This window comes from Lottia gigantea (assembly GCF_000327385.1).
Source record: "Lottia gigantea unplaced genomic scaffold LOTGIsca_11, whole genome shotgun sequence".
NCBI classification, from domain to species: Eukaryota; Metazoa; Mollusca; class Gastropoda; family Lottiidae; genus Lottia; species Lottia gigantea.
In genome coordinates this window covers 1,558,746-1,586,410 of record NW_008707001.1, presented here as the reverse complement: position 1 = coordinate 1,586,410, position 27,665 = coordinate 1,558,746, and the positions used below count along the sequence as shown (strand labels likewise).

Sequence of the window (27,665 nt, the reverse complement as noted above, 5' to 3'; positions counted from 1 at the left end):
ACAGATTGGCAATGAGAAACAGTTTCAATGTGTAATATTTTATAGGACAGCAGCTTTTAGATTTCCAACTCTACTGCACAGTCTGTGACACACTAGGCATCAGTTTATTGACACATCCAAACAATTAGACACTTTTTTTCATGTCCGCATCTCTGATAGTTTGTTTTCAATTCTAGACATACATGGATTGAAGGTTCAAATTTTTGACGGTGAGCTATGAATACTATTCCTGATAAGCTTAGCTAAACAATTTCTGTTTCTGAGACTAAGGTACGATTGGTCAAACGGATGATGAAACGGTCTCTTTAACAGATTTTTTATGATGAAAAACATATTATTTTTTATATGTGGCCTATTTGGTGACTTTAATTTTCTGGACTTGATACAGATACAGTTCTATAGATACGTTGGTATATCTTCACATGGTGGGATATTTCTATTGAACATTGAGATGTAAAATGGACTTTTGTTAAATTAATCTTTATGTGTTTTTAAAGTAAGTATAATTCAATTCTAAGACTAAGATATTTTTACAGCTATACCATTTTGATGGTTTTTAGCACAATAATCAGTAGCTAGCACATACTTTTGATAGCTAGCACATACTTTTGATAGCTAGCACATACTTTTGATAGCTATTTTAGCAGTTAGCGGATTTGACAAATTTGCTGACCTACAAGGCTTCTTAAAGATATTTTTATGGCCAAAGGTTTGAAATTTCCTTATTTTATTTTGCTTCTAATAGCTTTTCGACATTTATCAGCCAGATAAAAACTGGCTAACTATTACCTTGTCTCTGAGAGCTATTAAGGACAATTATTGGCCAGCTAGAAACTTGCTGACTCTTACCTAACCTCTGATAAATAAGTTCTGTAAGTCATTAGGGAAAAATTCTGACTCATACTTAGTCTCTGAAAGGTTATTATGGTCAATTGTCAGTTAGCTAGAAACTTGTAAAATATATTTTTTTTCATCTAACTTTCTGTATTGAGGTCAATGACCTTGAGTGAATAAGTTTCTATTGATGAAAAATGACTGAATGAAAGATTAATAGACCTTAATAACACTAATCTGTCTTAATCCCTCAAGTTAATCTCTTAATAAAGGCTGGGCAGGGTTAATTTAGGTTAATCTGTGACAGTGAAATCAGGACACATGTTTAAAGAAAATCGTTTCTTTTAACTTATGACTTGAAATTATATAAAACATGCTTTTTAAATATTTTTGTGTGGTCTTTACTAGTCATTTTAAATATATTGGCCCTCATTATCATGTTACTTAGTTGTAAAAGATCCCTTGACAGTTGAAAACTTAAAATTTGAAGGCTAATGCAGCAAAATTTTCCCCATAGCACACTGTATGGCTGTGCCTGTCTTCATTAGCCTATTCAGGTGCAGAAAAGTAGAATTTAATTCATTTCCATGTAATTGTGGTGTATCGGACTGAATTCTGACCCTTGTAAAATAAATATTTTGATCATGGCCAGGTATATGTAAAAAATTTTTGTGATCAGAAATAAAATTCACAAAATTATATCAGAATTATAGAAAAAACTGAATAAAATTAATATATAAGAACAGATTGACAAGTTTCTATTCAAATTTTGTTTTTGATCGAAATGTAAGCTCCTTTATTATTAGCATAATGAGATCAATGGAAGCCGGGCTGACTGTGAATATGGCAAAGTTTCAACCCAGATTTCTCCTGGGATAAAAACATAAAAACAAGTATTATATAGTGATATTGACTGGCTATTACTAAATATTGGGAAATATGTTATTTAGTCATTCTGGAGTTTATATTCTCTACCAAATATTGTTTAATTTTGAACTGATAATGTGCTTTGACAAGTGTGTGGATTTATGTTTGAACAAGAATCATTTTAATTCAAGGTATGACTGTGTTTAATTTCATATTTAACATGATGATATTGAATTCTTAATAAAAAATGGACATTAACTAGTTCTTACTTTACATTAATAATTTAATACTCTGAAGGATTCATATTCATTAAAGTTTCATTTTAAATGAAATGAATGGAGTATTACGTCCTACTTTTCTGCACCATGTGGTTGGGCAACACCATGCAGGGTACAATGAGGAAAATTTTGCCAGGACAGCGGCATTAGCCGGCTCTTTTTCAATTTCCAACTGTCGAGAGATCTTTAACGTGTACAGCCTGTAGCACACCGGGCCTCGGTTTATTGTCCCATCTGAACGACTAGATGCTTTTTCCATGTCAGCCCCTCTTACCCGCATCACTGACAGGGGTATTTTCATTCTAAATGATAATGTGCTGCAAGATTTTTTTTTTAACTTATCTATGTATTTATTTTTTGGGGTAAGACTTTGATTAAATCCATGTTTAATAATTTCTAATTCTTAGGAAATGGTCTAAATTGGCATATAGACATCATACAATATTTTGGATTTATTTCAGGGTATCACAATGTGAATTAATTGGGAGGTCTTTTTTTTTCAGAATTTTGCATGTCCCATGTAAAGTAGCGTTCAATTGTTTTAGAAAGTTTACTTTCATAATTATGTATTTATATGAAGTGGTGAATTTGGTCATTATCTGAATCGCTTACAACCTAGAATACATTTTGTGTTTTGTATATTTTCAGATAAAGTTAAAAAATCTGCAACAAATTTCTCCAACAAAATGAACGAGAAACTATTGGCCCATCATACGAAACTGTTTGATTGGTTTGAACTGGATAAAATAGCTAAAGATAATTTATCCATCGAAAAAAGTTATATGACGCCAATAAAAGCCAATGCTGTTAATTCCTGGAGGTCGGAGGTCAATCGTGTTTATAGCAGAGCGCCCCAATCGGCTCATCAATTGGACAAACGAATACATCACAGCGCTCCTCATGGTCGTGAGTTAGAATCTTCCGTCAAACTCAGAACCAAGTCAGCCCCTTCCAAACAGAAACATCTGCCAAATCCAAGTTTTCAGAAACTTTCTTTAGAGGAAAGAGTCAATAACATTTCAATTCATTATAACGCTGAGAGGAAACAGAATTCTGCTCGCGATTCAGAGACTACTAAAGAATCTATTACACCTTATCGTCCGACGGAACCAAAAGCACTGTTACTAATTTTAGCGATGATAGTTTAACATCGGAAGAATTGCCAGAAGTTATCCCCCCTGTTCGTACATATAAACCTCATATATCGATGCGTTCCGATTCGAATCAACTATTGAACTATCTAACAGTAGATGATTGTAGAGTTGCTGCGAGATACAAGCCTCGGCACGATATTAACTATATCGCTACGTATGACGAAGAGAAGGCTATAGACGGTTCAACGAGACTTCCTGATGATTCCGGCTGCTCTGAAGAGACAACAGAACTTCCAATGAAAATGAGTACAGGGTCCGTGCTGACGACTTTATCATCACTAAAAGAACAAGATCAAATGTTCCGAGCGTTGTTAAAAAAGAAAAGAAAATTAGAAGCTGTAAAATCGAGTAGTTATCATCGAATTATAAACAATTTAGAAACAAAACATAAACTACCTGAAGCTGATAAATTAAACCTGGAAATAGGAGCGGAATTTAAACGAGGTAGCCATTTTTATCGGAAAATTAATTCAGCCTTGCATAAAAAGATTGATAAACTAGTGAACGCTAAAAAGGAGAACATGCGAGGAATGATCGTGTGAACAAAAGAGTCAGACGACAATGACAACCTTTCCAAACACCCCATATACATAAATCAAAGTGCTAAATAAAATACATAGCGAATACTAATTCAGTACATTAGATTGGATTTATTCACTATTATGAATTGAAAGAGTAACCCTCGGACAATACTGTAAATAAATATATAGGATGTTATATAAGTTGAGGAAATATATAATCTAAGTGCTAATAAAAGTTCATGTACGTGACGTGAAATACGAGGCCAATTTTGAAAAAATACATGCAAGTTGAACGGCAATTTCCTGTTATATGTGGTGATATTACTTGCTACCCTCCGCTGTTTAATTTCATGGGGATATATATTTTTGGTAGGTATTCATGAAAGCTACATTTTGGGTTATAAAAAGTAATAGAGGAAGGGGCATTTTAAAAAGGAACTGTGTGGAGGGGGGGTGGGGGGGTTACAAAAATTAACCATTGGGGTCATAAAAAAAGTGACCTACCTGACCGAGGGTATCAACAGGGGACAATCTCAGTCGTAGCTGATAAAAACAGGAGGGATTAAGATACATCTCTAAATGTACAGCTCCACCAGTAAAACTATCGGGCCTTCCACTCTGTAGTTTTACATCTAAACTTCCCTTTTCATTGAATCTAAAAAAAAATTAAAGAATGAAGCCAATATATTCTATAACAATTCTAGCAAAAAACTAGAATACATTAAATCCAAAGATGAAAGAATTATGAAGGGCTGTAATGATGGTCTTTTTTCTATAAGCCCAAACTGTCTTATGACTTTTTATGTATATAACCTTTACTGTAGACATCAAATAAGCCATTAAGAAACAACAGTTTTTATGGATAAAGACTTCTATTTATTATTGAACACAACGTTACATTACACATAAGGGTAACGTTATCAAGTGATTGATAATAATAATAAATAGAAGTCTATATCCATAAAAACTGTTGTTTCTTAATGTGCTTTGATACTTCTAAATGTCTTACAAGGATTTTCAAATAAGCCATATGATTAGAAAAATTCACATATATTTTTAATTTTTTTTTGGTCAAATTTGGCATGAGGCATTTGCATTGATGTGGTTACCAGATTATGCCTATACAACACTGCCAGTCACAAACTCTGCTGAATGCTCTGTAGTTAGACATATTAGATACTTACCTAGTGTAGGAGTAGATTGTTTCATTAGACCAGGGAACATTTAAACTAAATACACTCCCTTCATCTCCTATAAACAAATAATGTAATAACTATGTCATATGTAATAAACACAAATAGCTATGTAGACTCTCTGAAAGAGATACAGAGTTGACAAACCTAAACACCAAACAAACCTGATAAGCTATGTAAACTCTCCAAAAGTAATGACTAAAATTGTGAATCCAAGAGAGTGCACACAAAGTGATGATTTAAAGTTTTAGCTCAGTCTAAATGAAATGTTGTTCACCTATTTTACTGTGGCATTCATTTCATAAGAAACAATAACATTACCTACCTTTATGAGCTAAGAGACATTTTCTAGGTTTGATATCAGCTATATATGCAGTTAGAGGGGTGTGAAGACCTGATAGATGGAGACTATAGTAAACTGTTTTATTAGATATCTGTAACATTGCCGAGGCGTCCATGATAGCTATAGGGTAGGATATCATTGTATCGTAGAACCCTGGTAACGTGTAGACTAGATGTCTGTTGATGCTGGCATACAGTTCAACTGTTACTTCTACCTGTAATTACATTTAAACATTGAAAGTGCTGACCATGGAAGCACAAATTGTTTTTCATTGGAACTAATAGGATCTCATTGTAACCAATGATAATATTGATAACAGAAAGTTCTCATATGATAGGCCTACTCATTTAATATCAAGTAGCCAATTTTTAGATTTTTCTAACACTACCTTTTTTGATTTCATATTACGCACATATTATCTGGGTCTCGAATATAATAAACTTACACGATGTTTGGCTGGTTCAATGATGATAACAACATGTGATGCTTTCTCATCTAGGTCATCAAACAACTCTCTTAAAATCTAAAATAAAATATTAAGAATGCTTTCAGTTTTTACCCAAGGCTTGAGATGAGAAATTACAAAATGGAATATTGTGATAATTAAATCAGGTATTGAACAAATTAAATGTCATTCCATGATGAAATTTTCATTGAGCTAATATGTGCCAGTGGAGAGTCTTATGATGTCATATCCTCGGTTACGCCAGAGAGTGTGGTTGTTAGCGAGTAAGGTGAAAATCTGATGACCTTGGACAAGTCAACTCCTTATCTTGTAAAGAAAGAAACAATCATTTTTGGAATAATGAGGAAAAATGACTTATTCAAAGTCACAGGTCTTTCACATGCCAATTGAGATTAAAAAGAGGTAGGCTACTCCAGCAATATATATGAAATATTTTGTGAAGGAATGATGAGTTATTGCCCCTGTTATTTAATAAGTAAGTGCTTACCCGTCTGTTATAATTTTTGGCGGGAAGAAGTCTAACTTTATCAGAAATACTCTTACATGTTTTACTGAAATATATAAGATAAATGAAAAAGAATTGATCACATTTTTTGGCGCTAGAAAAAGATAGATAATGCCATGCAGTGGGCAATGGGAGAAATCTTGTGAGGATTATGCTTTTTCAGTGTAAATCTTCAAGGGAAGTTAATAGTGAAAGACCTGTAGCATACAAGGCATTGGTTCATTGTCCTTTTGAACAACGATACTTTTCGATATCAGTCACCTGCCAGTAGTATCCAAGAAAAATCAAAGGTTCTGACTCTGCTTGTGCCTTTCTAAAACCTTGGACTGCCGAACATACAATAAGTAAAGAACAGTTCAATAAAAAAATTATGACTTAAAAAAGAATTGAAAATTCCCAATCTTACCATCGTTTTTCACCAACATTAACTATACAGGTACAAATCCAATCAGTATGAGACTGAAATCAAAATATTGTCAAAGATTAAAATAACACAGTCAATATTGATATTTCAATTTTAAGTTTATAATGGATATTTGCATAACTATTACAATTGATCTACTTCTACACAATAGAAGAGGTTTATATTGCTGGCAAAATTCCCACTAGATAAAACAGTGTATGACATTGGCATTTTCTATGCAATTTATACAAAATTTAGTATTTTTTTCCTCTCCACTTCTAGCCATATAGCTTTAAATTTCCATTTTCTTAGAATACAGTAATAGATGGTAGAATGTTTGAACCAACTCCAGCCATATACCGGTACCTACCACGTTTGCTAAGACTAATAATGTATTCTCTGTATCTTCAATGAGTGGTACTGCTATATATTGAGTTGATGTCACCTGAAATTCAAATGATTTACAGGTTTTTTAAATTTAAACCTCTTTAAGGGAAATCATCTTCTATAGAATGTTTTACGTACAACAAATTACATTATTTGTTTGAAACTGCATTCTGATTACTGATTTCTAATTCGTATACTAACAGAATGTGGTGGTCATAAACTTGTACATGATTAATTGTTAATGACACTATTAAAGAACAAACGTTTCTCGTGGTGAGCAATTTCTCCTGTTTGTGTGTAGGACTGTATAGTATATATCCAATAATACATATCTGAATTGATATACCGGGTGCAAAATAGTAATAATGGGCTAAGAAATTACAAGATAGCTTGCCAGGCAAGGTAACAAACACCTGCAATAGCAACTCAAGAATCGTTAAGTTTATTTCAGTTAATTCAATTTTAATCCCATATGAGTTAAGGGCAATAAATTTTTATGTGGGCGTATAAAAAGGAGATCAAATGCCATGAAATATAAGTCTTACTTTGGGTTTAGCGAATTTCCAATAACTCCCAGTAACTTCCTCCCATGGTACTTTATCATCTAGAGTAATGTCCCTTGGTTTAGATGCTGTATATGACGTACCAGGGTTCGTTATAAAATGATGTTTGAATATTCTCATTCTCTCATCTGCATCGTTCATCACCTACAAACAAAGTGGTTGTCCTAAGATAAGCAGATGAAATAACACAATGATTTGAACATCATTATAATTGAAATTAGACCAAACTTTCCTTCTTTTTTTAATTAGCTTTTATTTCTGATATAACCATTTGGCTGTTAGACTTATCAAAACACCATAAGCTATGGTAATAAAGCAAGGCATGTTATATTCTTGTAAGAATGGCTATTTGGAATTGGGCAGAATAGAAGATAAGAGTTTCCCCAAAACACAATAAAGGCTTTATAACTTTTTTGAAATCTTTTAATAGTGATTGTAAAGAGGTTTCCTACATTTTTTATGTGTATCTGGACCACTGAGTGATTTGGTCTACTTCGAAACCTTGGAGAAAAGAGTCTAAGATATTATTAAAACGTTTAAGATAGTGATATTTTAAAATGCTTAGTTTTATTGGAATTGAAAAGCCTTTGGACGACTTTAGAATGGTGCAAATCAATGATATCAATGTCCCCGATACACACAACAATTTAGAAAACCTCTTTACAATCTTTTAAAGAATGAGGTATATCAGTAATGATTAGGCTATGTACCTGTTTAGTATTGGGATCTATAATATCAAACAATGCTCGGGTAGTCACCAGTACTATTTGTCTACACCTGTAATTACAATACATAATAAACATATAAACACAGACATAAAATAGAATAGAAGCCAACCCACATTTTCCTATTAAAAACACAATATTGAGACTGATACAAAAACATTAGCTGTCAATTTTAAAATAAAGACCAAAATATACTTGTGAAAATCTTCGACTACACTCTGTCATAATATTTAAATGAGTAAGCCCAGCCTTCCCCTGTCACCCACAGGATTCCAACACTGAATACTACTTACCAAACTGCACAAAGATGGTCTGTAGAAACAAATGCCTTAGGTATTGACATAGTCTAAAATATAAGATATTATAGGATCTATATATTATCTGATGATGATCAAAATGTTCCCTATGTACAGGGAATAAATTACATCAAGGTACATTTTGATAACGTCCATTAATGAAATTTAAACCAATGCACAAGTCAAAACTAAGTTTAAAATTCAATGTAGATCATAATATATCTATGTTTAGTTGGATATATGAAGTGATAGAAATAAAAACATCAGAAACTTACACATGTAGCTATATGACGATCTGGTATGACAATCTGAAAAAAATAAAATAATGATAACTGATAGCAACTAAATCATTGAATTCCTCAAAAATATCCACACAGTTAACAACCTCTAGGATCTAGCCTGCCCTGGCATTGGTAAAAACCAACAAAACAAACTTTATGTGGGGATATCAAAAAGGGGCATAGCCCAATACTTACGTTGTCCAGTGATGTTAAACCATTTCTAACTAGAATATCTCTATAGCCCCCACCAGTGCTTACGACAGTGACATCACGTAAACTACCCTCACTGTTCTCTACCCAAAAATCATTGACTGTATCATAGAAATTTATCAACCTCTTCTCTATATGAGTTACTGAAAGATAAATACAGAAGAAATAAAGGTGGTCTCTTATCATTCCCTAATTTGTTTTATTTAATTAAAAAATGAAATGAAATGAATGGAGTTTTACGTCCTACTTTTCTGCACCTTGTGGGCTAATGAAGACGGGCAACGCCATGCAGGGTGCAATGAGGGAAATTTTGCCAGGGCAGCGTCATTAGCCCGCTCTTTTTCGATTTCAAACTATCGAGAGATCTTTAACGTGCACAGCCTGTAGCACACCGGGCCTCGGTTTATTGTCCCATCCGAACGACTGCATCACTGACAGGGGGAAACCGGGTTGAAAAATCCGAAGGTATCATCTCGACCTATGCCGGGATTGAACCCTGGACCTTCAGGTTAGCGAGCAAGCGTCTAACTCACTGAGCCAACGCGGCTCCCTTTATTTAATTAAAGAGGGACTTTATTATGGTTGCATATTAAAGGTGATTGCTTAACGAGGGTGATTGTTTAACGTTTAACGAGGGTGATTGTTTAACGAGGGTGATTGTTTAACGAGGGTGATTGTTTAACGAGGGTGATTGTATGAACAGTAATCACTGTACATGAAACTTAAATCAAATACAAAGTTAAGGAATGAATGTTGATCTTAAATTATGTGGATTTGATGTTTCTAATAGAAAGAAATTTTTTTTAATAAAGTCTACAATTGGTTCATAGATAAAGTATCATTAAACAGATAATTGACAGTCATAATTATCTCACCAAAGCTTCAAAGATGTGCATTATATTCAGGTCGCAATATAACTATCATGTGACATGGCAAAAACTTGTAAGAAGAGAGGATCACCCAGAATTTTCTTGATTACTGAGGTACATTCAGCAGGGTTGGGGTTCTATAATACATACCAGGTGATTGATGAGGAGTAGATTGTGTTATTATTGTATTTACATGGTTTATATTAAACTCTGATAGAGTAAATAAAGCTCTAGCAATAACACCACCCTAGAAAAATAAATCAAACCATTAAGAAAATACCAAATAAACATATTCTTTGACTAACAAACCAACCCTTCCAACATGGATTACTGATAGGAGGCAACTGGTTAAAAAGATGTTTAGGCCTAGGACAGGATTTATCACCTTTGTTAGCATGCATATAACACTCTTAAACAAAGCAAAAACTTCAGTGATTGACAACCATAGAAGTGTCATAAAATGAAAATCTTCCATTTAAGAATTCTTTATCATGGATCTTTTACGAAAAGAATAGGTCCAAGTAGTATAAGGTTTTATAAGAGAAACTCTCTTATAGAAGCACTTTCCAAGGTATCAAGTAGAGACACAGGATTTCAGCATTGGAATACATCAATCTGATAGGAAATTAGTAGTATTTAAGTTAAAAAATAGATACCAACCATAGAATGACCGACTAAAATAACGGATGAAGGTGGAGATTTACTAGATTTATAGAAACTTAATATCTTCTTGATACATTCATTCACAAATTCTGGTAAAAAATAAAGAAAACAAGATGTTAAATTATTGCATATCATAAGGATAGAATATTTTGTTTACAGGTTGTATGTACCATTGTCAGATACAATTTGAGCACACCTTTATCATAATGTACCAGACAAGTTTAACTGGACACAATTATACAGATAACAATTACTTTAATAAATAACTTGTGAAGTTTCTTCGACGATCATGCTTTCGTCTTTATCAAGCAATGATCATCGAAACGTCACAAGTTATTTATTAAAGTAATTGTTATCTATATAATTGTGTCCAGTTATTCATACCCCAGTAACTAAATGCCACTCAAGGAAGTTACCAGATAAATTGTCGTTAACTTGGCATCCTGAAGCCTGCAATTAGACTAATCTATTTCTTAACTGTTTTCTTTAAAACAAAATGCGATTACAAAGCCAGAAATGAACAGATATCTAAAGTATATTTATAAATGAGGCCCCATAATGCAGAAGGGCATGCTTATTTTTGTAAATCTAATGAGGGTAAAGCTTTTTCAAATCCAAGGTCATTGGTGGAAGGTCATTAATATTAGAATACCTGTTTGATCTTTTAAAACTCCACCATACAGACCAGAAAATTCCTAAAAAAGTTAACAAGTCTTATTCATAACAGAAATCTGCAGAAATCAGCAATCTGCTGTCCCGCACAAAAGAAAATCACGGAGCTTTACAGAACACTTTTCTACTCCTGAGTTTTGTCAACATTAATCATTCAAAATTTGTTTAATAATTTGTTTTCTGCTCTTCAATTTCACAATTTGAATTTAAAAAAAAAAACATGCTTACCTCGTTAAAATCTATTGAGAAATAATTAAACTGTATTTTATTTTTGATATTTTCTGACTTTCTTAATGACACCGAACCCAGCGATCTCACTGAAAATAAACAAAATATTTGACATGTGAATGTGAACAATAATAACAACACAATGTGAAACAAGCACTGAAAATTTTGGCCTACTTTTCTTCATCATTTCAAGCTTTTGAAGACGGCTTAAGGCACAAATAAATATTAAAACGAGATATATCTATGGCAATATACTTAAACACTATCAGAAAAAGATGGTTGCCAGACATCGCACATTTCACACTTTTTCCTAACACTGTCCCATAAATTGTCATTATTTGTGAATTATTTTCCATTTGTTTAATGCGTGGAATAATGGAAAATTCATTTGGAAGAAAATAATGGCATTACCTTGTCTGTAACTGCCAGCATTACCAGGAATAAATAATACAGGAACTCCATCTAACTTCAGGCTTCTACAATAAAAATATCAACATTCTGATTTTCTGAAGGCACCATCGGACAAAAATTCACATCCAGCTATGCGTTTACACATAAAGTAGAGCAGTGTACCATAAAAATAACTACTTATACTTCCACAAAATAAAGCAAACTGCTTCAATTAATTCAAACCTGTCAGGAGATATATTCCTCTAGGCCACTTCTTGAAAAATTTAGACTATACAAGTCAATGTACAGGCTGTAATGATGTATGTCTTGTGTAATCTATTAATTGAGATCCCTTTGACTTCAGCCTACCTGAGACCTTGGCCTAGCTAAAAATATTATTTCCATTTATAAAGGGATAGTGAATAAACTTTTAACTCAGCGGTGTATCAAAGCATCAGACAGAAAATTTTGAGAAATCATCAACATTTATTTACCTTATTCTGCCAGCGTAGGATCCCTCTCCATATAAATAAAGGTTATATTTAGGATAGGCTTCAGATACTTTCCTTCCAACATCTACTTTCTGAAAATACATAATCATAAAATATTAATCAAATTTTCTTCAAAGAACATAGTTGTGAACCAAGGAAGTTGACAAGCCTTTTCGATATCGGGTAATTTCAGTACAAAACTATGACATACCCCAAATTTGGTCATTTCTGTCATTTAGGCACTTTTTGGCTTTTAATATTTTTTTTAACCCAGACTCATTAAGTTATTTAAGGGATCTTGTCATTTAAAAATTTACTTTACCAGCAGAATGAGACTATATTTAGCAAAATCAGAATCTAAATCCCACAAAAGATTCTCCTACATTTTAAAAAAACATAATGCATAAGTTAAAACTGTATTCGTTTTCAGGGCTTTATTAGGATCTCTGCATGCAGTTATAACCAAGTAATGATGTCATAGCCTACTGCTCTGGGGGTGACAGTTATCTAAAATGTCATAGACAATAAACATTAGTTTAATTGTACAAGAACTGAATGTTAAACTTAAATTCTGAAATGAGATTTGGACAACTGTGGTTGAGTTGTATCAGCTAGAAAAGTAAATATTTTGTGGTCAGTATCCCTTTAAGTTTAAACTGGTCGCTTACCAAATACTCAGGATATTCATACATCCAAGTCATTTCACAGCCATTCTCTTCGTGTAGCTTAACATAATCAAAAATCCCTACTCCAACTAAACCGACAATAAACAAGGACACGACAAGCTTTAGTATGTCTGACATGATGGTTAAAAGTGCAGCAAGTCTAAAGTGTGATCTTCATGGAAGTCGCCATCTTCTTTTACGGAACAAGCCGAATCACGTTATTCGGCTATTTACGTCGTAGTCGCGGTTTAAAGGTCTTTGAATTGAAAGAAACAGACGTCAGTCTGGATAATCTCCGTTACTTTCCGTACACGTCCGTAAATATTCCAAGATGGCGGGAAGTGTTGACCAGTATGACGCAGCTCTCCTCGGAATTTTGCAAAATGAAGGGAATATATCCAATTTTCTTCAAGTTATGTTTGGATTTCTCTTCCGAAGGTATTTGTCTACAAATAAGATTCATAAATCCAAATATTTTTGATGAAGAAACGCCTTGATTTGGCTTCAAAATTTTTACCTTCGTCTACTTTCATTTTGTTAAATGTCAACAAACCGCAAGTAGAGGAACAATTCTGACATTTCAAATGAATCTTTTTGCTTTTATGATCCAGGCTACTGTTCTGTATTGCAGTATGGCTGCAAAGATCTTCTCTTGAGATATCTATGTCTATGGACAAGGGAAGCAATGAGTGAAGATTTTGAAGGAGGAGGGGGTGGGGGCAATGTTGCCATGGTTATTAGATCTAAAAAAAAAGTTCGGCTGGGCTTTGTTTTATGTGTCTGAAATTGGACAAATGTCAAATCAGTAGCTAACTGAAGATATTACAAAAAATAGTTTCATGAATGCTTTAAATTAAGCAAAGTCTGAAACTGTTTTTTGAGACAGTTTTATTTTACTCGTTTCTGAAGTTGAAGTAGGCTTACTGATTTAATTTTTCATTTAAATTATTTCAGAACTGATTTCTATTTGATTATGAAAGGTGAAAATGATAAACTGGGATTTCCACAAGGAATGGCTGACAAGCTTGTCTTGCAGGTTAGTGCAGCAGTGCTCGTGATATATCATTTAGCAGTAGATAATCAGAACACAACACTCAATAGATCAATAAGGTACAGAAGAGTAAGATGCCAAGCTATCCAATTAAAGAGATTGTAAAGAAGTTTTTTAAAAGTTTCATGCGCATCAGGGACACTGATTGCATCAATAAGCTCCATTCTAATTTTTGAATAGCTCAGCCAGTTACAGAACATAAGGATAAAAAGTACATTTCATTTCATGTTCAAAAATTGTCATGTTATGGTAAATTAATATATTATTGGTCGTTCCTGTGATTAAAATCTTAAATGTTTTCTTACTTTCAGACACACAAATTTTTTCAAAATCTGGCTGCAGAAAGAATTGCTGCCAGAGAAATTGTCAAAGCTCAGGCTGCTTCCAAACAATCAGGTAGGTAATACCAATAGCAGTCCTTGTAATTAGGAAATTATTAGTGTGGCAATTTCTTCTTTAATGTAACCATCTACAAAATGGGTTTTTAACTTGTTTCTTTCTTTTTCCCCTTTCAGAATTTTTGATCGATTTCATTATTCCCTTTGCCTAATGAAAAGCATCTATAACAAGTTTTAAGGCTGTATCAACAATTTGTATCAGTGAGTGACAAAATCTAACTTTTAGAAAACTGTATACATTGTCTTTTTTCATATTAAGGAAAATTAAATTCCAATCAATCTATTACAGAAACAGTCAAAACTGAAGACCCATCTCAACAAGCTAGTTCCAGCAAAACAAGTAGTGACATAAATGAAGTTGAAATAGAAACATTACCAGGAACCAGTGAAAGCAATGCTCCACAGAATGTTGGTGGTTCCAGAACTATTCCAGCTGACAGTGCTGTGACCAGCGATATCCCTTCCAGAGAACCACACCCAGAGTCCTCGCCCCTCCCTAAAAATTCAAATGTCACCCCCAATGAACCCATGGAAGAAGATGATGTGGAAATTTCCAGGTAAAAAAAAGGAAATATTTTTATTCGCAGATCTATAATCCGCAGATAGATAGCTCCTTGAAGGGATATTGACCTCTAAATATTTTTCTTTATGAGTTCAGCTATCTGTATCACATTGCAGATATAAAATCTGAGGTGTGGATCTTCTACAATTCAACAGAAAGAGAATTGAATGTAGGATCACTGCATATAAATCTTGGTTTCACTCTGTCTGGATGGACTTCCCTTGACAGCTGGAAATATCAAAATAGTTCATTTACGTAATAAATTTTCTCTATTTTACAATGTCACCGATCTATAGGCCTACATTCATTCATCTAAATATTCATCCATTCATACAAATATCCATCAATCTGTCCATCTATTTGTGCAGGCATCATTCATTCATCAAAATATCCATCCACATCCATTTTTTCCATCCATTCATTTTCTGTTTCAGACAGCAGCAGGTGTATCAAGCCAATGCTGAAAGTTATAATGGAGCAGTGAGAGAGAATTTCGCCTGGTCACAAAGTATTACAGATATTGATGTTAGAGTAAATGTAAGTAGATATTATATCAACTTTTTATCCATCTGAGACACTGATATTATAGGTTTCCACATTTATGGGTCTTGCAGTTCCAATAAAACAAAGTGTTTTATGACTTCTCTATCGCCAAGGCTGCCAATATATTTGCAACTTTTGCAATTACTTTAAAGCATTCCTATCATTACAGGACAAACTGAAAATTGGTATGATGCAAATAGAATATAATCTAAATAGACCTCTGCCATCTATATTTGTAGGTACATAAATGTATAACTAAAGGAAAGCAGTGTATAGTCTCAATAGACAAGAAACATATAAAAGTAGGATATAAAGACAGTGATAATGATACAGTTATACTACTTGATGATAATTTAACTTGGGAAATACAAAAAGAAGAATCTATCTGGAGTCTAGTTCCTGGGGAACATATACATGTAAGTATTTTTGACACAAACCATTTCACAAAGGGCCGTGGCTATTCAGTAAACAAATGGGAATTAAAAAACATATGGCCATCACTACCTAACCCTAACAAAGTCACTTAATATTATTCTTGACAATCAAAATGGGTTCACGCTTAAAAAACCTCAAAACTAGGGTGTCCTTTCTTATCCGTAGCGTTGTTAGCAGCCAAAGAGAACACACATCGTGATGGTGCGTTCACAAAGATATTTTACCATTCCACCTATAGTTGATCCAATCAGTGTAGATACCCTGTAGCACAATGCTTGGCTTGGTCATTGGCTTCGTTTTATGAGAAGAATTCAGAAGAATGTTAATTAGCAACTACAAAGAAATTACTGAATTTCAACTGACATTTCATGTCCGTCTATCCCCGAGGAAGGGGTCCTTTTGTATTTTTTTTTTGGGTGTTGAACCATGATAAAAATGTGTGCCCATATTCTCATTACCACCGTTATTATTTTTGATCATTTCAGATTAATCTAGAGAAGAAGGAAGAGAGATGGTGGGAGAGTCTAGTTGTTAGTGAACCAAAGATAAACGTGAGAAAGATAGACTGTAGCAGACCCATGACTGATCTGGATCAAGAAGCTCAATCTAAAATAGGAGAGATGATGTTTAATGAACAACAAAAACGACTTGGTCTACCACAATCTCATGAACAGGTTGGTAAAATCTTTAAGTTCTGTGTACTTTTATGTGTATCGTGGTCAATTATACTTTTATTTTCATTATTCCAATCTTCTGTCAAATGTGGGTCTTGCAACAGAAATGACTTGAGTTATCACAGTCAAATGAACATTATAAAATTTCGAAAACTGACTTTTCTTCTCCTGCTTGAGCTAATGCAGACAAGCAGTACCATGCTGAGGTGCAGTGATCAGATTGTTTTCTTTACAAGATTGTTATGATTTTGACCAACTAGTCACTTGAAAGATTTTTTTTTTCATTGGGTCAAAATATCTTCATATCTTTGTATCGCTCTAAAATTACAAGTCGTTCCTTTTGATACAATAGTTTTCATTGGTCAAAATTGTTTAGGAAGTACATGTAAATCTGCATGCTGTTAATTTCTGTATTTTCTTTTGTTTTCCAGAAAACCTATGATATGATGAAACAAGCGTGGGACGCTGAAGGGTCTCCATTTAAAGGACAGCCGTTTGATGCGTCTAAACTGAGTGTGAATTCAGGAGGGGTGGTATCTATCAATGAATAAGTAACACTCTGGGGAGGAGGAATGCTCCAGACTCTTGATTGGTGATTTACACCCAGGACAGGGAAAACCTGGGAAGACCTCAGAGCCCCGATTTTAACTTATTAAAGAAAGAAAAGAAACAACTATATTTTACAAGGATAACAACTTAGGTTCACATTTAAGGATCCTTTCTACCAGCTGGTCCTTTGCCAAACCTCTTGGCGTCGATCTTTCCGGAATTATCTGTACCTATTTACAGCTGTGTCGACTGGAACTTTTTCAAGGTCATCGGACTATCTCAAAAAGTGAAAGTTTCATGTGTTAGAATTTGGACACAGAACCTGTTTTTTAATTGTATTTAATGTTAAAAATGTAAAATAAGACCCTGATAAAATACATTGTTGTGTTACTGTTACTCAGAGATACACCATTTCAGTTTCTGTTTAGATGTTTAAGCAAAAACACCATTTTGGCGGAAAAAATGTTTTTCTTGTTTATTTATTTACTGTAATGTATGCAACTAAAAATAATATCAATTTCTGTTTAGTTTAATTTGCTTATTGAAAGGGCTTAATGTTTCAAATGTAAATAAAAAATTGCAATGGTATTCATATGTAGTTTGGTTGGATTTAGTGTGGCTCGGTGAGTTAGAATCTTGCTGGAGATTTGCTGTTTGGTCAGCACAGTAGGCATTACCTCTTGACCAACTTGAAAAGTGCTTGTAGTTGCTTAAATGGAAAAATAAACAGTCCTTGTGTGCATCTTGTTGGGTACATTCCTTATCATTTGAAATGAAAACAGAACGGACATTATTAGCCAACTGAATGAAATTCTCAAATTGGAAACACAGATTTGCGTCAAGGTGTTCTAAAAAGCTGAACTGGCCTGTGACCAGTTGCAATGAAGGTAAAATACTTGAGGAGTAACAGTCAGTGTATGTGGTCTAAGGGAAATGATCCGTATTCGCTTAATCAGAGTTATCTCCCTTGCACTGTAAAATGACCGAAGAAGAAAATAAAGTTTTGTCTGATATTCATGTTTCCACGCATTATGAAGAAGTAAATGGTGCAAATTCCAAGAAAAGAGTTGGTAAACAACTATTGAAATTCGAATTTTAGCCTGGCCCTAACGTAGGAATTAGCTGAAGCGCTTATCTTATTTCGATCGTCAGAAACCTTTAATACGTGATGCTTGTAATAACTCTCATAAGTCATAAGAGTTTAAATATTCAACAAATTCCTCATAATGGCGTTGTTATATAAAACAGACAAGCATCTGTTGAAAGATTAAAATGTGGCAGATGTCTCTCGCACTGCCAAATTAATTTAACTTGGCCTATTGATAATGCTTTAGGCCTACATACCGGTACTTAAAAGTCGCTAGGCTATCTGGTAGACCCTAATCTTTGCAGGTTTATGAAGTGGCTTTAAACCTCTCAACTTTGAAGATGTGGAGAATCCACTATTGTTTTTACACTAGCTGATAACTATTTGAAATAACTACCATATCAAAGGCTTGTAAAACTAAAGCCAACAAGCCGTGTGACTAAGATATAATGTGTTTATTTCAGTGTCAAGATTTGTTTTTACTTTACCAATATCAGAAGAGATAGATTCTGACCATGATGAAAATCTCAAAGGTAGGTTTTTGTATTAGGCCTTATATAACCAGCAATATCTTTACTGTAGGCTATATGACTAGGCTGCTTTACTATGTATAAAATTAAATTTCATTAGCTTTTTATCTTGTCAAAAACAGTTTTATTTTCAAATTTGTTTAACATAAAGCTTCGTCTTTGACTGTTCTTTAGACTAAATTGTAGCCTGTACCTAGACCCACACAGCTATTGTAAACAAACAATAATATATAGCTATTTTGTAGAAAATAAAAAGCAGCTAACAGATAGTGATGATGATTTGATGGTAGAGAGAAAACAGTGTAGTCAATCAACTCAAGTTTTAACAATTTGTAAGATTGATTTTCAAATAAAATTTTTTACATTATTTTATTGCATGCAGACATAAGGGGTTGATATTAAAGAGGGCCTGATTATTTTGATGGGACTTGGACAGGGCAATAACAAAAAGAATACCAAAGTCTCAAAGTCAGTAGGAAAATCCATTGACAAAATCGAGTGAAAAAACAATAGGTAACAACATCCCGGAAATGAAACTAAATAAAAGTTGACCTTCAAGAGAGAGGTAGTATCAGGTGTTCCAGAAAGAGTGAGCATACTCTGCCTCATGCATGACACCTGCCAATATCTAGATAATCAGTTTTAAAGTGAAGAAAATGCGATTGATCGAAATTATAATAAAATGTCTTCATTATATCAATATGATGCAGAAAAATAGAATCTCATATTTTCAAACTGCTATTTTTGAAATTCCTTAATTCAATCATTTTTTTTATATCGTAGATCATAATTTAGAAACAGTTTTAGCAGATGTTGGTCTTCAGGTAAAATTTTACTTTATAAACATTTATTAGAATCAATAGGAAAGAAAACACTGATATTTTAATGTTCTTATTGAATTATACAAACATAGTGCTGATTATAACGTAATCTACGTATCTGAAAGAAGTTTATTTTCAAATTCAGACCTAGATTTTCATAGATATATGATACATATCATGATATGGGGTAATGGGATAAAAACTAACATTTTGTCTTCAAAGTTTCTATATATATTAATTTATAACTTTATAACTGTGATATTAGGTAATATAGTTGAGAGAAGTGGTTAGCGTCCACTGTCTTATTAATAGTTTCTAACAATTTCAGTGAAAAAAATTGTTATATCATAAAACAACGTATAAAATCTGCACTTTTTTTTAAGGAATAAAGGGTGTCAGCAAGCATTGATATATGATGTTGCGATACAATTCACAAATCGTTGGCATGTCGTATTGCCAATATCTGTGTTTGTCTATACTATTTGTATATATTTTGTAGATTTGGTCTGGTTGTTTGTTATTATGTGACTATATAATATATAACAATACAGAATTTATAAATAAAACAATATTAGATCTAGGAGCAGGATGTGGTCTATCTAGTATTGTAGCTGCCATGTTTGCTTCTACAGTATACTGTACAGGTTGGTATCTGATTGGGAACTATTTTTTGAAAACCGTGGGGATCCAAGGTTTGATCCCAGTATTAGGGGCAGAATGAACACAAAAAAGGGTCTTTTGGATTTTAATAATTTACCACATGCTCAATGTAGGCTACTACAAGTTTCGCGTCAATAGTTTGAAATGGAAAAGGGTAGACTTATTGCCTCAGAGAACACCACATGATCACTTGTTTTCATTTACCCATTTAGGATCAGAATAGTAGGAAATAAAACTCTATTTCATTTAAATATCTCTAAAATTCTATGCAAAAAATATAGATTTAACAAAAATTTTCAAATCTATTTTATTTGCAGATTATAGTGATGATATATTAGATCTAGCTAGAGAAAATATTGAATTAAATAATCACCTAATACCAGATTTAGACAACATTATAGAGATTAGGAAGCTGGATTGGATGAACTGGGGTAGGTATTCTCAGATATTGCCCAACTTTGATACCAGTATGTCCAAATATATACAATACAAAACACTTACATCACAAACTGATGACATTAATGCTGCAGAAACACGAACAGTGGCCGACTAGTGTTTTTGCATGCAATTGAAAGGAAAATGAATCTGATTGGATGATGACGCTCTGTCTTGCACTTGATAAAACAATCGGCAATGAATATTAAACTGGTTTGATATTATAAATACTGTCAGCAACACGATAATCTTATCAGGGAAGCGTTGAAACGTGAAATTTTACTGACATCAATCAGAATCAAAAATAGACAAAAATAGACGACCAAGAACTGAATCCAGAACTCAGGTCGCAAGGCATAATATCTCCTCTACTTGTCCGAACAAAATTACTGGTTTTTCTCTGAACTCACTAATCTGAAGGTCCAGGGTTCAATCTCTTCATAACAGGTCAAAATAACACCTTTGTATTTTTCAAAATATATTACTTCTAGTTGAAACCCTTCAATGGTAAATTAGAAACACCAGTTTTAGATAAATAAGATAATATTAATGATAGATAGTAGATACCTGTACCACTCTGGTATTACTTTCAACGTTTCAATGTGGTTCTCACACCATCATCAGATACTTCTAGAATATTTATTACTTTCAATGTGGTTCTCATATCATTATCAGGAATATAATAATACTTCTAGAATATTTATTACTTTCAATGTGGTTCTCATATCATTATCAGGAATATAATGATACTTCTAGAATATTTATTACTTTCAATATGGTTCTCATATCATTATCAGGAATATAATAATACTTCTAGAATATTTATTACTTTCAATGTGGTTCTCATATCATTATCAGGAATATAATGATACTTCTAGAATATTTATTACTTTCAATATGGTTCTCATATCATTATCAGGAATATAATAATACTTCTAGAATATTTATTACTTTCAATATGGTTCTCATATCATTATCAGGAATAGAATGATACTTCTAGAATATTTATTACTTTCAATGTGGTTCTCATATCATTATCAGGAATATAATGATACTTCTAGAATATTTATTACTTTCATTGTTTCAATATGATTCTCATACTGTCATCAGGAATATAATGATAATTCTAGAATATTTATTACTTTCAATGTTTCAATATGCAGGAAAATAATGATTTCATATAAAAAAACGAATTTGTGTGAAGATAAATAGAAAATCTATAAATCTGTTTGTTATATCATTGAGATCGTTCTGAAATGAGTTTTTAATAGACGCTTTTGTCAAGTCATCTGAATGATTTTAAGAAAAATTTGTATAATGAATAAACTTATCATTCCTTATATCGGCAATTATCATTCGGATTTTAAACAGATGGACAATAAATCAGGTAAATTTGGAATTTTTTATATAAAAACGACGGGATATATTTCAGGTTGTGTAAAGAAAGAGAATGATTTATCCGTGAAAGAAGCTAGTGAAGTGGAAGTTTTTATAGCAGCGGAAGGTAAATTAGTATCCTTATTTTGTAGTGTCATTTTGAAGTTGGAGTAAGGTTTGATTTTATTTGTTAAAATTGACTTTTAAACGTCATAGTGGTTACAATTTTGAGGATATTGCAAATGCATATTGATGAGATCTTGTATGATTTCAGTAGACTATAATTTTGAGTTGCAGATGACATGAATTTTGTTCTGCTGTGAGGGTGTGTATCCTCTTGTACGACCATTTGTCAAGGCTTTCAAATTCTGTGAAATTCCATATTAAGTATGGAAATGAACTGTAACTTTAAATTATTTTTTTTTGACTTTCAATTGAATGAAAATGTGTTGTTATCGCATAAATATATGATGTATGGCCCCATTATTTACCTTGTCACCGAACATATTTATTTTTGTTTGTTAATGTCCAAAGATGTGTGACTGAAGTCGATTCATATTGATTTATGTCACTTCTTTCTTTTTTTGACATTTATTAAAGGTTGTTTGATAGATAGATAACAAAGTTCTTATGAAATCGAATTACTGAGTTTATTTAATTGATGTTTCCACTAGGCTCTATCCAAAGGCCTACATTACAAAAACTATATCTTGTGCGCACAATTTTGTCCAAAATTTATTTTTTGTCTCTTCGAATTCAATTAAAAAATATATTATTACGAGGGAACGATCTGTTGAAGATCTGAAAGTCATTGAGAAGCCCCAGGAAAACCTTTGTCCACAAGCTAATCAGTCTGCAATCAATAAGTCAATTTATCCCTCTGTCAGCTGTCTGTTCGTGTTTTAAGGGCAGATGAAAATAGTTTGACAAAATTTAATACTTCATAAGATTACAGGCCACGTATACTCAAAACGATTTTTACGGCAAGGACATCCTAGAAACACTCAGAAGTTAAGATACTAGGATATCCTAGAAACACTCAGAAGTTAAGATACTAGGATATCCTAGAATCACTCAGAAGTTAAGATACTAGGATATCCTAGAATCAATGTTAGAAGTTAAGACCCTAGGATATCCTAGAATCAATGTTAGAAGTTAAGACCCTAGGATATCCTAGATACAGTGTTAGAAGCTAAGACCCTAGGATATCCTAGATACAGTGTTAGAAGTTACAACCCTAGGATATCCTAGAAACACTCAGAAGTTAAGATACTAGGATATCCTAGAATCAATGTTAGAAGTTAAGACCCTAGGATATCCTAGAATCAATGTTAGAAGTTAAGACCCTAGGATATCCTAGATACAGTGTTAGAAGCTAAGACCCTAGGATATCCTAGAAACAGTGTTAGAAGCTAAGACCCTAGGATATCCTAGATACAGTGTTAGAAGCTAAGACCCTAGGATATCCTAGATACAGTGTTAGAAGCTAAGACCCTAGGATATCCTAAATACAGTGTTAGAAGTTAAGACCCCAGGATATCCTAGATACAGTGTTAGAAGCTAAGACCCTAGGATATCCTAGATACAGTGTTAGAAGCTAAGACCCTAGGATATCCTAAATACAGTGTTAGAAGTTAAGACCCCAGGATATCCTAGATACAGTGTTAGAAGCTAAGACCCTAGGATATCCTAGATACAGTGTTAGAAGCTAAGACCCTAGGATATCCTAGATACAGTGTCAGAAGCTAAAATCCTAGGATATCCTAGATACAGTGTTAGAAGCTAAGACCCTAGGATATCCTAGATACAGTGTTAGAAGCTAAGACCCTAGGATATCCTAGATGCAGTGTTAGAAGTTACAACCCTAGGATATCCTAGAAACAGTGTTAGAAGTTAAGACCCTAGGATATCCTAGAAACTCTGTTAGAATTTAAGACCCTAGGATATCCTAGATATTGTGTTAGAAGCTAAGACAATAGGATATCCTAGATACAGTGTTAGAAGCTAAGACCCTAGGATATCCTAGAAACAGTGTTAGAAGTTAAGACCCTAGGATATCCTAGGGTCAGTGTTAGAAGTTAAGACCCTAGGATATCCTAGGGTCAGTGTTAGAAGTTACAACCCTAGGATATCCTAGAAACAGTGTTAGAAGCTAAGACCCTAGGATATCCTAGAAACAGTGTTAGAAGTTACAACCCTAGGATATCCTAGATACAGTGTTAGAAGCTAAGACCCTAGGATATCCTAGATACAGTGTTAGAAGCTAAGACCCTAGAATATCCTAGATACAGTGTTAGAAGCTAAGACCCTAGGATATCCTAGAAACAGAGTTAGAAGCTAAGGATATCCCAGGGCTAAGGTCTTTTTGAGAATTCACATGCAGTATATCAATGATGTGCTTGAAAGTAGTAAGTAAAACTCTGTTTCATTTTGTTTCAGTGATCTATGATATAGATTTAACAACAGCTCTGTTTAACACCATAACTTATCTGTTAGACTCATCCTCAAAAACTGTTTATATATCATTGGAAAAAAGGTATGTATATGATCAATTTCTTGATAAGTCTAAGGTATGATGTCAATTTGATACAAGTAGCCTCAATATTCAATGGATCTTTGCAGCTAAAATCACGATTTTTGAATATTTCAGGTGTAATTTTAGTGTAAATGATTTAACAGTAGTGACTCCAGCGTATTCTCATTTCCTAGAATGTCTAGAGATTCTTCAATCGAACCTACAGTCAGCAGATTGTCGGCTGGAATATAACAGAGTCAGCTGTGATTTTCCTCAATATTTTAAATATTCCAGGCTTAAAGAGTTGGTTAGTTTTGATTCATTATTTTAAAGTATTGTGAAGGTGCATGCTTATTCTTCTTGAACTCTTGATGCCATTTTGTGATTAAGGCATCTTTATCAGAGTCCACATAGCTAATAATGTTTATTTGGTATTTAAGTTTGTCAACTGTGCATCTCTTTCAGAGAGTCCACATTGCTAATAATGTTTATTTGGTATTTAAGTTTGTCAACTGTGCATCTCTTTCAGAGAGTCCACATTGCTAATAATGTTTATTTGGTATTTAAGTTTGTCAACTGTGCATCTCTTTCAGAGAGTCCACATCGCTTATGTTTATTTGGTATTTAAGTTTGTCAACTGTGCATCTCTTTCAGAGAGTCCACATTGCTAATATTGTTTATTTGATATTTAAGTTTGTCAACTGTGCATCTCTTTCAGAGAGTCCACATATCTAATATGTTGATGTGGTATATGCATTAGTTACTTAGCATCTTTCAGAGAGTCCACATCGCTAATGTTTATTTGGTATTTAAGTTTGTCAACTGTGCATCTCTTTCTGAGAGTCCACATAGCTAATATTGTTTATTTGATATTTGGGTTTGTCAACTACACACCCCTTTCAGAGAGTCCACATATCTAATATGTTGATGTGGTATATGCATTAGTTACTTAGCATCTTTCAGAGAGTCCACATCGCTAATGTTTATTTGGTATTTAAGTTTGTCAACTGTGCATCTCTTTCTGAGAGTCCACATAGCTAATATTGTTTATTTGATATTTGGGTTTGTCAACTACACACCCCTTTCAGAGAGTCCACATATCTAATATGTTGATGTGGTATATGCATTAGTTACCTAGCATCTTTCAGAGAGTCCACATCGCTTATGTTTATTTGGTATTTAAGTTTGTCAACTGTGCATCTCTTTCTGAGAGTCCACATAGCTAATATTGTTGATTTGATATTTGGGTTTGTCAACTGCACATCCCTTTCAGAGAGTCCACGTAGCTAATGATGTTTATTTGGTATTTATGTTTGTTAACTCATCATCTCTTTCAGAGAGTCCACATAGCTAATGATGTTTATTTGATATTTCTCATGTAACTTGCAGGAACTGTGGAAGATAACATCAAAGAAAAGATATCCAAAAAGATGAGAAGATTCCACAAGATATATATCCAGAAAAACCAGTGGCTCTGATACAGTTACATTCCTCAGATTCCAAACCCAGTCAGATCGTGAAATGAGGTGTTGCTTGTGACACCACTATGTAGAGAACAGTTATCGACAGAGCTTCTAGATTATATGCTCTTTGGAGTATGACTCAAATGCTTAAAGCTAATGTTTTGAAGAAAGGGAAATGAAACAGAGTTTTCGTATATTTCTGCTCCTAATTAAGCTATTACAATTTCCAGAATAAAAAAAAGGATTTTTACATCCTAGATTTCTGCTCCTGACAAGGCTGATGAAGGCAATAAATTTTGTATATATAATCATTTGATAATAATTGCCTGTAACACCTCAAGCCTATATTTACTGTCTCATCCAAATCATGATGCATTTCAGACCCTCCAATAAAAATCTTAAAGCAAAACAGTTCTGACAATCAAAAATAATGTCCAAAGAATGGAAAAATCCATAGTAAAAGTTGTATAGTAGACTCTTCAAAAGAAAAGTACCATTAGGTGTTTCCAAGAGCTTTGCATGTGACTTCCGCAACTACTAAAATAGTCAAAACCATGAGATCTGCAAGAAGAAAAGGACATACAAATATAAAACCATATTTTATTAGACAAATGTTTGAAGAAGTCATTATTTTAACAGTAACATTTTAACTTCAAACAAGGTTAAACATATTATCATAATTAGTTATATCTTCACAATGTCAAGCTAAAACAAACTATGTCTCATACCTTGACATTATTTAGCACTTAGAGTTTGTAATACCTTGACATTGTGAAGATAATTAAGTCCTATTTACATTGTTTTTTCTTGTAATAAAATTCATCTTACAAAAACTTCTATACAGACAAAATATCGTGTACATTTGAAACAATTCAAAACATACCATGAACGATCTATTTAGTTTTAACGTAGAATAAATACTGATAGTTATTGGAACTATACTAGGCAGCCTTATCTTGTGTTCTTTACTATTGTCAAGCACATATGTATGCTACAGATCTTATTGATTTGAGGTAGAATAAATAGTCATTATCACTTCATACACCAGACTTCTATTGTGTTCAGACCACTTATCCTTCCTAGACATATAATTGATTGTTGGTGACAATGTTTTCAAGATGAGCGTCATATATTTGCGCTAGAATGTGCTTCCGGTATATTTAACTACCTCATGATAACGATGATCGTGTTTATATTTTGAACTGTTCATGGATGGACATCATTTTTTGACTTACTGGCTATGTTTAGTACATAAGTCCCTGATTATATTGGTCATAGTCGTTCAAAAACAAAGGTACATGCTTTGATCACCTTTAACAGAATCCATAGTGGGCTTTCTAAAGCTCATATTCACAATGATCAAGCTATTAAGAACTCCATCTAATACCTTGACTGAAATAGTCACTTTCCTTGTATTACAGAATGAAGCAATTTGATTGGATTGCATACCAGGGAATATAGCCAATCAAAGCCCTCCACACAGCACATGGCCTGATTCAGTACATAATCAAGAGCAGTATATTTTAGTTTTTTTAACAAGGTCGCTGATTCTAAGACACAA

At 33.2% G+C, this 27,665-nt stretch overlaps 4 protein-coding genes across 4 annotated transcripts; 3 read left to right on the top strand and 1 right to left on the bottom strand.

Moving 5' to 3' along the window:
- Positions 1-2,665: 2,665 nt before the first annotated feature.
- LOTGIDRAFT_156446 (hypothetical protein) lies at positions 2,666-3,675 on the top strand (the record flags this gene model as incomplete). Its single annotated transcript, XM_009047083.1, has 2 exons — positions 2,666-2,799; positions 3,114-3,675. The coding sequence occupies 2 exons, from the start codon at positions 2,666-2,668 to the stop codon at positions 3,673-3,675; spliced, it is 696 nt and encodes a 231-aa protein (XP_009045331.1).
- Positions 3,676-10,001: 6,326 nt separating this feature from the next.
- On the bottom strand, positions 10,002-13,142 carry LOTGIDRAFT_110439 (hypothetical protein; the record flags this gene model as incomplete). The annotated part of the gene is made up of 7 exons (XM_009047082.1): positions 10,002-10,142; positions 10,556-10,647; positions 11,211-11,253; positions 11,459-11,547; positions 11,870-11,934; positions 12,343-12,431; positions 13,008-13,142. The coding sequence occupies 7 exons, from the start codon at positions 13,140-13,142 to the stop codon at positions 10,002-10,004; spliced, it is 654 nt and encodes a 217-aa protein (XP_009045330.1).
- Positions 13,143-13,335: 193 nt separating this feature from the next.
- Positions 13,336-17,218, top strand: LOTGIDRAFT_110519 (hypothetical protein; the record flags this gene model as incomplete). Its single annotated transcript, XM_009047081.1, has 7 exons — positions 13,336-13,442; positions 13,959-14,044; positions 14,713-14,935; positions 15,450-15,552; positions 15,798-15,974; positions 16,479-16,667; positions 17,099-17,218. 7 exons carry the CDS (start codon positions 13,336-13,338, stop codon positions 17,216-17,218), a joined length of 1,005 nt encoding a protein of 334 aa, XP_009045329.1.
- Positions 17,219-18,195: 977 nt separating this feature from the next.
- Positions 18,196-26,075, top strand: LOTGIDRAFT_156443 (hypothetical protein; the record flags this gene model as incomplete). Its single annotated transcript, XM_009047080.1, has 9 exons — positions 18,196-18,286; positions 18,768-18,836; positions 19,617-19,657; positions 20,154-20,298; positions 20,632-20,745; positions 22,182-22,253; positions 24,566-24,662; positions 24,777-24,948; positions 26,031-26,075. The coding sequence occupies 9 exons, from the start codon at positions 18,196-18,198 to the stop codon at positions 26,073-26,075; spliced, it is 846 nt and encodes a 281-aa protein (XP_009045328.1).
- Positions 26,076-27,665: the final 1,590 nt, after the last annotated feature.